General features: G+C 38.7%; 1 protein-coding gene across 1 annotated transcript in view; it reads left to right on the forward strand.

Annotated features, from left to right (window-relative positions):
* Nucleotides 1–15,158, forward strand: part of NEK1 (NIMA related kinase 1) — a gene marked incomplete at both ends in the record, with an annotated part of 44,741 nt that overhangs the window by 20,752 nt on the left and 8,831 nt on the right. The window contains 12 exons of the mRNA XM_079534646.1: nucleotides 2,745–2,828; nucleotides 3,362–3,445; nucleotides 4,297–4,374; nucleotides 5,725–5,820; nucleotides 6,232–6,393; nucleotides 8,023–8,088; nucleotides 8,176–8,410; nucleotides 9,524–9,676; nucleotides 10,640–10,754; nucleotides 10,915–10,997; nucleotides 11,970–12,187; nucleotides 13,940–14,094. Coding sequence (XP_079390772.1) covers nucleotides 2,745–2,828; nucleotides 3,362–3,445; nucleotides 4,297–4,374; nucleotides 5,725–5,820; nucleotides 6,232–6,393; nucleotides 8,023–8,088; nucleotides 8,176–8,410; nucleotides 9,524–9,676; nucleotides 10,640–10,754; nucleotides 10,915–10,997; nucleotides 11,970–12,187; nucleotides 13,940–14,094 — 1,529 coding nt within the window. The remainder of the gene's footprint in view (nucleotides 1–2,744; nucleotides 2,829–3,361; nucleotides 3,446–4,296; nucleotides 4,375–5,724; nucleotides 5,821–6,231; nucleotides 6,394–8,022; nucleotides 8,089–8,175; nucleotides 8,411–9,523; nucleotides 9,677–10,639; nucleotides 10,755–10,914; nucleotides 10,998–11,969; nucleotides 12,188–13,939; nucleotides 14,095–15,158) is intronic.

The following is a 15,158-nucleotide window of genomic DNA, read 5'->3' on the forward strand; positions in this document are numbered from 1 at the left end:
TAAATTAGTACTGTAGCCATGAAATACTGACTAAATATTTTTCTACATATTAAAAAAAAAAAAAAAAAGAGGGGGGGTACACCTTAACAAACCAACCAAGGCACTGGAATTGTGCAGACGTGTCTCATTTGTGTAAGTTCATGATCAAAGGGGAAAAAATACCTCTTCTGTGCATGTCTTACTTGATATTGTAAGCTTCAGAACAGTGTTGACCATTTACTCCTGGTCATAGATGTGAAATTTTGGTTGAAATTGTGCTTGCATATAAACTGAACTCAACTATAGTAGTGTTTTCCTGAAGACATGCTTTTTATTAAGATACTTTAGCTTTGATGCAAAAGTATCCTTAGGTTAGTACGTTAGTTCTAAAGTATGAGTCTTCTGTTTTTTAAAATGTCGTTCTGTTTTAAAGCCTCTGAGACCAATAAACCTTTGTGATAGAAATAGTACTAGTTCATTCTGCCTCATTGTAGATGAGTCAGTCATAGTACCTGCTTCTAATTTGTTTTAAACTTTGGCATTAATGTAGTTTTATATGATTTCACTGATGCAAGTTACCCAGGTATGCACTGTGTATTGCTGTTTCTCTAGTGTATTCAGCTGAGCCTTTACACTTAACGGGCAGCTGTAATAAAATGGAGAGGCTCTAACTCTAAGCCAGGGCTCCATATTAATGTATCAGTTACCACTGATGGCAGAAGCTCTCAGCAGCTTTCTCCTGTTTGTACTTGGGGGGGAGGAAGGAGGGGTGACACCTTGTATGGCTTGCAGTAATTTCCATATAAAGAGTTGCTCAGTCTAGAGAAGAAAAAGCTCCAGGAGGACCTCATAGTGGCTTTTGAGTACCTGAAGGGAGACTGTAGGGAAGATGGTGAGGGGCTTTTCGAAAGGTTTTGTATTAATAAGACAACAGGTAGGCTTGAAATTAGATGAGTGTAAATTTAGATTAGACATCAGGAAGAACTGTTTTACTTGGTGTACCACAGCACTGGGCCTGGTTGCCCAGAGAAGTTGTGGAACTCCCTGGAGGAGTCCAGGACCAGATTGGATGGAGCTTCAGGCAACCTGGTCTAGTTCAAGGTGTCCTTGCCCGCAGCGAGGGGTTGGAACAGGATGGTCTTGAAGGCTTCTTCCAATCTGAGCCGTTCTACGATTCTGTAACATAGGGATGGTACTGTCTTCTAGACCAGAATAATTTAAGAAGAAAAATGGATAGGAATCAGGTAAGATGGAGGTTTTTGTGTGAATGCTAAGTCAAGTGGTTGTGTTAATTTATCCAACCTTAGTTTAGTATGTGGTTACATTTGATATGTTTTTTTTTTTTTTTTTAAGTGACCCTACAGTTCAACTTGGTGGTTGAGTGGTGTTTCCAACGTTACAGTCTTTAAGACAACTGCTGACTCATCCTTGTGCTTCTTTGTAGCTGTGGGGCATTAAAAGACACTGAGTCCTGGTCTTTGTAGATTTTAGTATGTTCACTTAAGTAGACCAGTGTAAATGATTAATGCTAATTGTCTGTATTAATAAGACCAGTTATCAAAAGCTTCCTTCCAATTCTTGTTGTTTAAGGTCCTCATTAGTTGGAGAAAACTTAAAGCTCATGCGGATGCCACAGTGAGGACCAGCAAGATTACTTGTAAAGTGCCAGTTAGCTTCTTCAAAAGCTCAGGAACATGCCTAAAATAAAACTTAATTTTGAAAACTATCTGTTTTCTGAAAAATAAAATAGGGAAAATACGCTTCTATTTTATATTTTTACTTAACACTCCAGCTGAAACTAAAATTCATAGAATTCTCATGGTTGTGTGCTATTTCTTACCTATGAGAATAAATCTTGTAATTTATCCCTAGAGACTAAGCCAGAGGAGTTTAGAACAAATCTTTGTTCTTAAATTACTGATTTTTAGCTGAATCTGAAAGGGTATGTAGCCAGAATATTTGGATTTGGTCCATCTGCTCATAAAACTTAACTGCAGTGTTGAGGTACAGGCATTTCTCTACACTCAAGCCTTGATAAACAAAATACCAAGTTTTTTAAAAGGCAGAAGGTCTATACAACAATCTTACATGCATTTACTGTCATTATGTGTTGAAGATAATTTTTCGTGAGTTCAGCAGGGTCAGAATATTATGATTAGCAAAAGTATTTAATTTTAAACCAAGTAGGGAACTTTGGGTTAAATGATTCTTGCACTGTCTGGAGTTGAGCTTCTGCTAGTGTTCCCTTAAAAGTTGAATCCTTTTGGTTACATTGGGGATTCTGAATATATCCCACTACCCGAGATTATACACTTAAGATGCACATGCAAATTCTTGAATTTGCTACTTCTAGTGTGTTAAAGATGCATATTATGATGAGAAAATGGTTAATGTACATATGAAGATTACACTTTCATTTTAGGCTTTGCTCAGTGGTGGCAGAAATACCAACTGTGTGATGCTGTTTATGTGTATTATAGATGTACCAAAACTGCTGCTCAAGAACATTTTCTAACACAGCAGGGGAAGACAAGCTGCAGGGAAAAGACCTCTACCATGTTTAAAACTAGCTTTTGTGGCTACTCAGGGTTGTCAGCTCTTACTGTCAGATATTACTTGTAAATGAAACAAGGTTATCGTTGAACTTAAGAGCAGCTTCAGATCATTAAAGGATTTGGTTTCTTCTAAGTGGACAGTTACTGGATGAGTCAGATAATTTGACTGCCCAAGCCATTTTAAATTTGATACCATTAAATGGCAAACAGGGTACACTGCAAAACGTGGCAGATATCTATGGAGGCAGGCCCATGTCTGCAAGAGGAAGGAAATCTCGAAACAAGGAAGAAGAGGTATGCTTGCCGCATGTTTGCCACTTCCATCACAGAAATAGCTCTGTTTTGAACTTCATTGTGCCTTTTTTCCCTGCATGGTTCATCATCGTAATACAATGAAAGGACTTCATAAATTCCTAGGAAATAATTTATTCCTGGAATGTGGGTGTGTAATTATTTTATTAATATTATTTTGAATATTCATAAAACTGTTGTCTACAACAGTTAGGAGAAAATGTCTGCCTGGAAAAGTTTCTTGAACTTGCATACATATCTGTATGATGTAACTGTGTTGTAACATGTGTAACCATTCCTGGTCCCTGGTTGTGTCAAGTACAATAGTAGCTTACTACTGAGGAATGTAAATTTCAGTTTTGTTTTCATTGGATGAATGTTCTTCTGGGAATTATTATATGTTACTATAGCAATAGTAATTATGTTTTTCCCCTCATTTAATTTCACTTTTTGTGGAATCTTAACTGGTTTTGTAAGCTAACCGTGCTACAAATGGTTTCAGTGCAGTTGAAAATTGCTTCCTTTCTTTGCCTTAGGAATATTTGGCAAGGTTAAGACAGATACGGCTACAGAACTTCAATGAACGTCAACAGATTAAAGCGAAACTTCGTGGAGAGAAGGTCAGTTTGAAAAATAAATAACTTCAGAAGTTGGCTAGGGGATATGATCTTCTATCCTTGCAGAAACATTTCTCTCAGAAGCAGTTTTACATATATTTCTACCATTTAATTCTGTTCCACAGTTAGTGTATTTCCATCTCTCCTTCTGGAACTAACAAAATTTGTTGGAATCCAATGGTTGAGCTTCGGTACGTGTAGCCTAACAATCTTTTAAAGACAGGGCAATGTAAAGTTACATCAGAATTTGACACAAACCTCCCACTGGAAAAAAGCTACGTAAGATTTTTTGCTCGGGCTTTGTGAAATCATTTCTACTAGGACTCCTCCTTATACTGCACGAAGCCTACTTAAATAGGCTTCTAAATAGTTTGTATTAAATCAGAGGTCTGTGCAAGTTGAGCTTTAACAGTTCAAGCCTTCTGTGAGACTTGATTTTTTTACTCAACTCTGCCAGTCTGTTCTGTAAATTGCACTATGCAGAAGTTATGGAATAGGAGTTATTTAAAAACAGAGATTTCAGAAATACACCATACATGTTCTTGTGTCCATTCTCCACCAACAGCCATCCACCCATTCAGTCTTCCCAGCGTTGTTGGATCAACTTTCACTGCCTGTGCAACTTTAGATCCATTAATTTCTTGCTTTCTTGTTTGTAGAAACTTTATATCATTATCAGTAATTTCAAAAAGCAAGTTTAGGCCAGTTTGTTATTTTATTTGAGAATTTACCATGTAGAATTCTGACTTGTGTTAGTCAGGTGATCAGTCTGAATAATCCTGTTGGTCAGTTCTATCTCTCAGCTGTTAAAAACAGGTGCTAATGATAATTAATTGAGGACTCATACTTTGCAGAACGAAGCTCCCAGTTCTGATGGACAAGAGTCAAGTGAGGAAGCAGAAATGAAACGCAAAAAGATAGAAGCACAGAAGGTAATTGTGGGGAGGGAGGAAGTGGAACTCATTGGTTTTAAAATTGCCTTCTTAACTTAAAGTTTCTTGCTATCAATATCTGTTTACACATTGAGTAATGGAGGTTTTCATCTCTCATAAGTCATAGATACTGTACTGAGGTAACAGCTGCATTCAACTGATTTATCTTAGTTTTCAAGTACATTGTGATGTGGCATAGCATATGAAGATTTTGGTCCCATCCATTCCATAGAGGGCTTGAGATTAGCCCTATGTACTAGCTGTAGTGCTCAAGGCACTTGGGTATAATAGCTAGGATAGCCTTTTGATGGTGAAAGGGAAAGGAAAATGTAGCATAAATAACTTCTAGTTTAAAGAATAAATGACTCTTTGCTTGTGCAGACAGGGCCACAGGTAGATCGTAGGATGGGCTATTGCAGACTACTTGGAATCTTGTTTTGTTCGGTAGTTGAAAGCAAGTGTAATTCACAGGAATCCAGTTTTTACTTTGAGCTTTTTTCTCCTTGTTCTTTCTACGTTAATAACCACCTCTACCATGCTCTGTAGCAAGAATTACTCTACTTATTCACTTTGTCCCCTCGTCTTCAAGGAGCAATGTACAAACAAGCTGACCTTATGCCTAACCTTAAAACTAGAGGTGAAGCAGCAGCTGAAGCTTTTCTCATTTGTTGAAGAAGTATTGACAGATTAAGCTGTATGTTTAATTGTTCGTGGTTGATATTCTGGATGATGAAAAGCTGGACATGAGCCAGCATTGTGGACTTGCGGCCCGACTGACCAACTGCATCCTGGGCTGCATCAAAAGAGGCACCAGAGGGGATTGTTTCCTGTACTTTGCCCCTGTGAAGGCTCCATGTGCAGTACTGTGTCCAGGCCTGGGGCCTGCAGCTGGGGAAAGATGCAGAGCTGTTGGAGTGGGTCCAGAGAAGGCCACAAAGATGATCAGAGAGCTGGAGCACCTCTCCTGTGAACAAAGGCTGAAGCAGCTGGGCTTGGTTAGCGTGGGGAAGAGAAGATTTCTTCAGGAAAACCTCATTGAGACCTTCCAGTACTTGAAGGGAATTTACAAACAGGAGGGAGACCAACTTTTTTTAGATGGTCTGATAATGACAGGTTTGGGGTATGGGGGGAGAGCAGTTTTAACCTAAGAGGGGAAATTTAGGTGGAAATTCTTCACTTGGAGGTGAGGTACGGGAACAGTCGAGTCTGTGCAGTCTGTAAAGAATTTAGTTACAGAAAACAACATGAAGTGATCCAAGAATGTTTCTTTTTAAAATGTTCAGCAGAACTGTGTACTAATGCTTTTTGTGTATATAGTTGATCCTTTTTTTCCTTGCTTGCTTATTACAGGCCCAAGCAAATGCTCGAGCTGCAGTTCTGAAAGAACAGTTAGAGCGAAAGAGGAAGGAAGCATACGAAAGAGAGAAGAGAGCTTGGGAAGAACATGTAAGCAAATGTACACTAAGTATGTAGTGCCGTGTCTTTGTATGAATGAAGTTTTTCATTGTGAATTTCTACCTTAGACAAGTTTGCCTTCTGAAATAGAGGAGAGCAGGAGCCAGTCATAAGGATTATGTTTAGTATTTTATTGATTATCTGCTGCTTACCAAAATGTATATAATCTTCATTGGATTGTGTGTTGCGGAGAGAAGTCCAACTAGTGATAACTACAAAAAATACAGAATGCTGTGGAGCTGGTAAATTGGCAGTAATTAACATGTGTAATTAACAGTTGCATTTAGTACAAAAATGTGCAACGTTGCTCTTCCTGAAGGTTTACAGGAGTGTATCTGAGCATACTGTGTTGAATGTGCGGTCTTTGATTTTTTTTTTTTTTTCTTTAATGTATCTTTACAGCTGATAGCTAAAGGAGTAAAGAATCCTAATGTGCCTTGTCATGTGGGAGCAGCAGGACACAGTCCTGTGCACGGAACACAAGAGCCTGGAGTATCTCTTCCTAAGCAACAGCTTCCAGTTAAGCCCATCTCCATGACTTCTGCTTTGAAAGAAGTGGGAGTGGTAGGTAGTCTTGTGAAAAAATAAAAGTAATGAAAAAAACAGACAAGCAGACTGGGTTGAAAAAGAATTTTTAGGAGAATGTGTGTATTAGGTAGAAGAAATAGTGATTGCTTCAAAGAAAAAAAGACTACCAATTTATAAGCTGCTGAAATACATCTGTATTCTGAAATTCAAATCTGGTCAGTTTTGGACAAAATAGCAACTTCTTTTTTGATGAATGAAGTCGTGGTTAGAGGAAGAAGAGGTTCTCTCACATGAAGCCCCTTGAAATCAGGTGTTAATGAGTTTGTAATCTGTGCCCTAGTAGAGTGGAACTGATAAATGTTAAGTCAGTCCGTTTTATATCCTTGATTCTTTTCACTGACTTTGAAAGCATATACTGATTATAACAAGTCTGACACTCAAGTGTGACAGCATGGTCTGGTTTTGTTGTTTTAAGACAGTATTCCAATTTTATATTTTCTGTGGTCTTTGGTCCCAATAGTGTCAATGCTTACGTGTTTGTTTACTGTCATCTGATTTAAGCAATACCATAAAAACTCAGCATGTGACTGCACAACTTGTGTTTTAAATGCAATCTGTTAATTTGAATGCTAACCTTTGTATTATTACCTAGGTTATAGATTTAATTATAGTACAAGGTTATAGACCGTGTATGAACTTGGATATGACGATAGGAATACAATTAAAATTTAGCACAAAGTGATTTATGTAACTGAAAGGTGTCAGTTGATAGCTGGGAAGATAAATTGTGTTCTGATGCAAATGTCTAAATCATGGAGCACTTTTTTCATGTGGATCATCCGTCTTACAGCAAAGTAAGAGAATAACTCACTGAAAAGCAGAGTGCTTAGTTGATCAGAAGGACAAGCCTTGTGCATAATGATTATAATTTTTGCATTCCTGCCTTCAATTATGTTGAAATATTATGCATATTTAATCTACAGTTTAAAACCAAGTATGCTTTCTGAAGGCAGCTCATTGTGAATGTTTTTAAGACTCTGAAGGGGCTTACCCAGTAGTTCAAACTGTACTGCTCTTGTAATTGAAGCAGATCAAGAAGAATGTGAAGTGTTTCTCTGAAAAATGCTCTGCATAATGCAGTATTTGCCTTTACTTGCTGTAATTGGTGCCAGTCAACTTTGTCCAAGCAGGTTTTCTGTGTGTTCTTGAATACTAAGGCAGTACTATTCTTATTCTTACTGACTTGGTAATATATGTGCTGTCATTATGAAAACTGTCTTTTGTGCCTTATGCTTTTCTTGACAAATGCTCCTAGACTCTGTCCTCCCAACTTTTTTGTTCTCACACGGTTGCTGTTTTCTAGCATTGGATCTGAGTGTCATTTTGCTGTGTGTGACACATCTAGCTTTATCTCTGCCTTTATTATGCTGTGAGTTTTTACTTAACAGATGAATTTGCTCACTGCTTAAGATAGCAAGGAAGTCAGACTTCTGTCCTTTAAAGTGCTTGTGAAGCACCACAAATCCAGAAGTGTTGTGCAGTCTGTCATAATCTACCTATGCTTGTCACTGAAAAGTCACCTCTAAGAGCCTTTCACTATGTAGATAAAGATTATTTTTTCTGTTGTACCTTCTACCTTATTTTTCCTGCTTCTTGGATTTAAAGGATGGAGATGTAACCGCTGCCCAGGAGTTTAAAGAGGAAGTCAAGAAGCCAGATCTTGCAGTGCAGGTATGTCAGGCTGCGTTCTGTTGAATTTTCTTTTCCTTTTCAAGAAAGATGCTGTTTTAGGTAATTATCTGTTGATCCTTATTTCAGAACAAGCGGCAAATACTGAAAAGATTAAATCAAAATCTCAAAGCTCAGGAAGACGAGAAAGGAAGAAAGGATGATAAAAACATCTCTGAGTCGGATGGGTCTGAAGATGGTAAAGAAGAGCAGGAAGATAACTATCCACTTCTAGGAGATCGCAAAAGATGGGCGTCAAGAGCATCAGATTTGGTAGTTCCTTTAGCTCAGTTGTCAATGGAAGAGTCTCTCTCTGGAACGGACCGTAAGCACTCTTGTCATGATATCAGTGAATCAGTTGGCACTGTGTAATGCCTGCTTTATATCAAGTCCTCATTTATTACTACCCTTTTGTTATCATTTGTATCTTGTTTGCTTCTAAAGAAGGCGGCTATGTATTTGGTTGGGTAAGGAGTAAGGCATGTGTTTAGTAGATAAATAACCTGCAGGCGATGTAAAGAATAAACTCAACAAATAGTTGCCTAATTAAATAAACGGTTTATTTCTTCAAGCTGCCTTTTTAAGGGTCTGTTAAATAGGCACTAATCTAACAGAGAACAGATGCAGTTAAAATAAATGAACTTTTTTTTGCTCTGTGTTTCTTTGTTGCCACTTGCAACCATTGAATGGATCAATAAAGTGGGAAAAGGTGTTGCACTACAGGTGTAGTGTGCAATGTGTTTGTGCGTGTATTGGCACGATAAAGGAATGGCAGAAGATTGCTCACCCATACAGAAAGATTCTAGGTTCTTCACAGAGGAAAGCTGCACAAAGGAGGGATGTCCGGAAAGAGACCCTTCCCCATGGGGTGGCAGTCAGCCCTGAAATGGGGGCTGCAGCCTTCACCTATGCTCCTAGGGCTGAATCAGTCCTTGCCTCAGGTGGTCAATCAGTGGTTCAGGCTGTGACTCAGCAGTTCCCATACACCACTTTTTATCCTCTGTTTTCCTCAGAGGGAGAAATAGTAAGAAAAAAAAACGTCCTGATATCTTATGACAAGGGATTTTCTATTTTTTTTCTTCCATATGAGCAAGCTGGTAGAAGTAGAGGTGAAATTTTTAATGAAGTGGTATTAAGACAGACTTTGACAACTATAAACATCTCTCAAACTTTTTCTTCCGGAGTACCTGAATTGATCAAAATAATCCTTGCTTTTACTGTGAAGTAGATGATGATAATTGTCGATTGTAAATTTACTAACTTATCATTAAAAGGAGTTGGCAGAAGAGGAACTCCAGACTTCTCACCATAGTCTTTAAGCTCTCTGACTTGAGGTGAGGAGCATGATATTGAAATTGTAGTTTTCAGTTTTGTGGAGGTTTTTTGTTTACTATATATTAAGTGAACGACAGTTTAACATGTTTTTGTGTCTTGACAGGGCAAACTATGGGAGAAGTAATTAGGCTGGATATTGGTGAACCTCGCAGGAAAGTCTGGGGCAAAAGCCCTACTGATTCGGTCCTGAAGATTCTAGGAGAAGCAGAGCTGCAGCTACCAACTGAAGTACTGGAAGAAATAGATGTAATAAATGGTAAGCACTGCTGGTGACCATTTATGCTGCAAGTGTAGGAAGTGCTAGCTTCGCAGTTAATCTACTGAGAACAATTTTGAAGTGATAGGAACATATTCTGTCCATATTCTTGATGCTTCCGTGTGTTGCCTCAGTTTGCAATGTTCCTAACCATTCAGAATGGCAGCATAAGCTGGATAGCAAAAGACGCTGAAATATTTCACTCATTCAAGTAGTTACAAATTAAGATGGGTGTGCAGCAAGGCAAGGATCTTCCCTTTGTCAAAAAGCCATGGAATTGACTTGTTAATATAAACGAGTCTGTTTATTTTTAAATAATGCCATCAACCAAATACTGTACTGCACAGTTCCTACTGCTTGCTGTTGGGGTGTGACTTAGCATACTAGTAGAATTACATTCTGGGTGAGTTTGTCCTGCATACAAACTCTGTTGCTTCCTGTCTTTGCTAACTTTCTTACCTGTTCTTTTGTTATTGCCATTTCTGTGTTCTCTTTCCTATTTTCTTGTGCTTTATAAATGGTAGACACAGGAAGCTTTTAGAGCTTCAGTGTATTTTGGTCCTTGTCAAGTAGTTGCTTTTAATAGAACTGAGGATGGTGGTATTTTGCTTCAAAAAAATAAATGTAAGGCTTAGTTATATTTGTTATATATATACTGAGAATGTTGGCTGTTAGCCAACACAACAGTCTGTCTCAGGTACCTTTTTATCTTAAAATTTGAAGCAGCAAAACATGATTATCTTGCCAACTTTGGCTAAAATTTAAATTAAAAATATTACAGAACAGTACAAGTTCATTCCAAATATGTAGGTTGCTCTGAAAGTAATGCATCCCTTTTATTTATATGGAGATGACAACAGATGCAAAGAGCACAGTAATACTGTTAGAGCAGACTCCCAGCTATTAAACACTAAAAACTTGTGGTTTGGGATTCATTTCTAACAAGATATGACTTAATTTTAGAGCCTGATGATTTGGAAGCAGAGGTGTTGAAAGAAACTGAAGAAAATAAAACGGACCAGAGCAAGGAATTTCCCATTTCTGTTAATGAAGTGTGGGTGAAAGAAAAACAGGATAAGTGAGTTATTCCTTTATTGGTCTCTCTCTCTCTCATTCAGATAACTAGCTATGTTAGTTAAAACATAAAGCTTACCTAAAGCTTTGTTGCTTGTCTGTACTTCCTGGTTGAGGATCTTTTCAATGGACTAATGACTGTTTTAAATTTTGTTTTCTAATAGTGCACAACATGACAGAAGAGATGAAGCAGCTTTGGAGAAAGCAGCGCTTGATGAAGTGCAATCACAAAATGAAGCTCCAGGAGGTCAGTGAGTGTATTTTGTGTTGTGACTGATGGGACAGAATGCTGAGCTATCCCTCTTCTCATTTCTTCACTCACCCAACAGAGCAGATTTTCTGTTTCATTCTAGTTTTTAGTTCAGGACAAGTTTGTTGTGAGTTAGCAAGATGATTTGTGGGTATTATTTTTGCCACTTTGGAAGAAAAGATGTAGCATCAAAGCTATGTTACGTATACATAGGGAGAATAGCCCATTCTTTATTACTTACAAATAAATATCAAGCACAATAACAAGTGAATATCATTCACAATAATGTTATGATCTTCTAAAACGACCGTTCTAAGTGTTAAGAAGCCTGGTGGTTTTACTTGGTAAAAGTGTTCTTCGTTTGTTGACATGGCTAATATTAATGTTAAAATGCAGCGTGAGTAATAAGATGTATTTTAAACAACTGTTCATGATAATCTGTTGTTTTTATTGCCTGGAGGAGTTGCTTGCTTTTTGAGGTTTCTAAGCTAATTCCAGATGATGTAAGTATTTTATACCAGAAGGGAAAATACATCTACAGTAGTGTTGGTGATACTGAGACATTGATTAATTTCTCCATGAAGCAGTCTGTACGTTTTTTCCTGTGTTGAAACACATATGTTGAGATAAGTTTGAAGAAATCTAGTATAAGGCAAGGAAAAAAATGAGAGTGGACGATTCCATCATTGCAGATACACATTGGACCATGGTAAACAAGAGGGCATAAGAATGGAATAGACTGTAGCTAGGAGTTAAGGATTCTTAAAAAAAACATGGGAGAATTTCACATAATAATGCTTTTACTTAAGTAATCCAAACAGACTTTAATACTCTTATGGTATGATCTATTTTCCTTCTAATTGTACAACAGAATTTGGTTAGGCTGTGTTCATTTTAGTTTCCTTTTGCGTGAGAGCTTGGAGGTATAAATCATTTAGATTTGTAATGAACTTTTTTATACCACCTCAGAAACTTGTTCCAGTGACTCTCTGCAACCTGAACCATTATTCCAGAGGGTGATACAGCCCCCAGCTGTACCTACAGCCTCACCAGTTCTATCATCTCAGTCTTCCCAGGAAGAGCCTTTTGTACCTCGTTCTCGTTCCAGATCGCCTGCAAAAAATAAAGGGAAAAGTTCCTTGTTTTTTGGACTTTCTACAGGGCTGTTTGATGCAAACAACCCAAAGGTAACAAATGTTTATTTCTTCAGTAATGTTTTTCATCTTCCTGAGTCTCCATGAGGCCAAAACAGGTGGCATAATGGTTTGTATTGATCTAATTGTGTCTGCCATGCAGTGTGATTGCACTGTGTTCATTGTGTGAGTAGGGCTCACGTGGTGTTTTGAGTCTCAGGTTTCACGTTCTGCATTCTGCCATGTATAATCAATGAATATACAGGTGTTATGATTAAAAAACAGACAGGAATGTTAGGCTAAACAGGTTATCACACTAAAGAAGATAGGATGGAAAGCTTGCCCTTGTCCTGGGCTCACTCAGAAGACTCCAAGAGGAACAGTCTCCAGAAGAGATCCTTCCTCACTGGTAGTCAGCTCTCACATGGGGTCCAGGAGAGGTGCAGCCAGGCTCCATGCCTTCCAGTAACACGGGAGAATTGTCTTCACCTGTGCTCGCAGGGCTGCCTCAGGTCAATCAGAGGTTCAGGTCATGATTCAGCAGTTCCCATACATGCCTCCAAGTGTTTATGGAGGATCTGTCATCACTTGAGGAATGATGTTACTTAGATTCAACTGAGGAGATTCTTACTCTCTACCTTTCCCCCTTTTTACGGTTTCACAAACGTTGCACTATTTTGCCATCATAAAAACTGAAAAGAGCAATGAAGGCATTTCACAATTTCTAGTAATGAGGTGACTGGGTTTAACGTTCAGAGAAAGGGGATAGTGCAGTGTGAAATCACATGGAATTAAAAATAATTTAACAATAGGTATGGAACCAGTAGTGAAATGGGCCTAAGACTGTGCAGTTCTTGGATAGATTCTAAAATGCGAAGTGCGTAGAAGGGAAGCTACTTTGTCAGGAAACATGGGTGATTGGCAACTTGCACATCTGCAAATTTGATCAATATTTGGTGTGGAGACTTCCTAGCTGATGAAATGCTAGACCAAGAAGAATGTTTCCTGTTATTCTGCTATTGTTGTGAATGCATGAATGGAAATTGCACTCCTTGATTAATAGAATACTGGAAGATACCTGTTGGTTGATGAGGAAGTTTATTACTGCAGATGGTGCTGTTGGCGTGTTCAGAAGAATAAATGTTTCTTGATGAGCTGCAGAGAGACTATTTTCACAGACTAAGGGATTTACAGTGAAGTTGTCACTAAGCACAGAACGAACTTTGTACCCTGTACAGATTTAAAGCAGTGGACAAGCTTTGTAATGAAGCTTGTCAGCATATGACAATGAGTCATCTCAGCATGTCATGTTCTTGTTGATTTGACACGTTCTTTGGCCATAAGTGTGTGTCCAAATGGTTAATGCAGTGCCAGATGAGCTGTACATTGTAGCAGAGAACTTGGAGAAAAGCAGCAGATGTTCTGTTGTTGTTGTCGCAACAGAGAGACCAAAGAGAGCAATTAATTCCGTTTTCCTGCTTGATTGCAACCAGAGGAAGTTCATAACTTGAGTGAAAATTAGCTTCTGCTTCTTTTTTTATTGGGGTGAATATTTAGTGTTTTTTGGGGGTTCTTAAATTTGCTGAGATCTCAGTGGATCACTGAGGCAAACTGTTTCGCTGTTGCTTTATTTCCTCTGCGAACAGCATAGTATTTTAAACTTCTAGTACTGGGGAACTGCTTTGAAATTATTGTTTTCAGCATTCAACTTTGAGAAATAAAAGCTGATGTTAAAAAACAGATCGAAGCAACTTGTAACCTCAGACTTGGGTTGTTTCCAAACACGAGGCTTTGTTACCTTTGCAGATGTTGAGGACGTGTTCGCTCCCGGATCTTTACAAACTGTACAGAACCTTAGTTGATGTTCCCAGCATAGCAGATGTGCAGCATCAACACAGTCTTGAAATAGATGATACAGAAGATGAGCAGGCCAAAGAAGGACCCTCTGATTCGGAGGATATGTGAGTGCAGTAGCATTATCGAGCATTTAAAAAGGTGTCTTAAATCAAGATTTTCGGTTATACGTTATGATATACTGTATACCATTGTAGACCAGAATGGATTTGTTTAGCTAGCCAGACTTCAAAAGACCCTGTATTTCATATCTGTTTGGTTTGAATCAGCGTTCAGTCTGAGTCTTGTTCAGAAAATGGCACAGTTGATGGGATGTCCTATTTGCAATGTCTGTCTGAACTGTTTCCAAATTCCATCTGTCTTGCTTTGATTCTCGGAGCGAGAGAGGAGATCCTCTGATATTCTTTGAGTAAGAATGAGATGCAAGCGTGGTCAGATGTTGTCTGAGCACTTTATTATCTAATTAAAGTGATGGGGAAGGGACAGGCTGGTGATTATTACCAATTAGGGCGACGGGGAAGGGAAGGTGGGCCATAGGAAAGATGGGAAGAGAGTAAGAATTCAGTAAAGCAGGGATAGTCACCAGCAAGGATGCAGTAGTGTCCCATTGTGTGCCATTCCAACAGTCCAAAGCTGATGCAGAATTCAGGGTGCAGAGGGAGGCAGACTGGCTGACATTAGGCAGCAAGCAGGCAAATGGTTCAACCGACAGCAGATCTAGGAGGCAGGCAGGTCTCAGGTAGCAGGCCCAGGAGAATCAGGCAGAGGGCAAGTTTGATGCCACAGGGTATCTGATACCGAGCTCAGTGTTCCTGGTTTGTACGTTTCTTCTGCCCAGCATTCCTGGGCACTTAGGTTAGAATCATGTGCAGCACCTGTTGGCAGTCATGTCCTATTGCTTGATATGTGCCCACAAAAGGCAGCTCATCAGCAGTGTAGCAGCTGCTTATCTCTCATTGCCTTTGGCCTGCAAGTCTTCAGACAAAAGATTTCTTGGACTTGTCTGTTTGTTGAAGTTGTCCAACAGCAAGCTTTGAGGCAAAGGAGCAGAAAAAGTCTCTTACAGCATCCAAGATGCTTTTCTGTCTGTCTTTACTCCTTACATTCCCCTGAAACAGATCTAAGTTGATGGCTACTATTCTTCTGAAAATGAAGAATTCTTTAGTATATC

This window comes from Tetrao urogallus, assembly GCF_951394365.1.
Source record: "Tetrao urogallus genome assembly, chromosome: 4".
NCBI lineage: Eukaryota > Metazoa > Chordata > Aves > Galliformes > Phasianidae > Tetrao > Tetrao urogallus.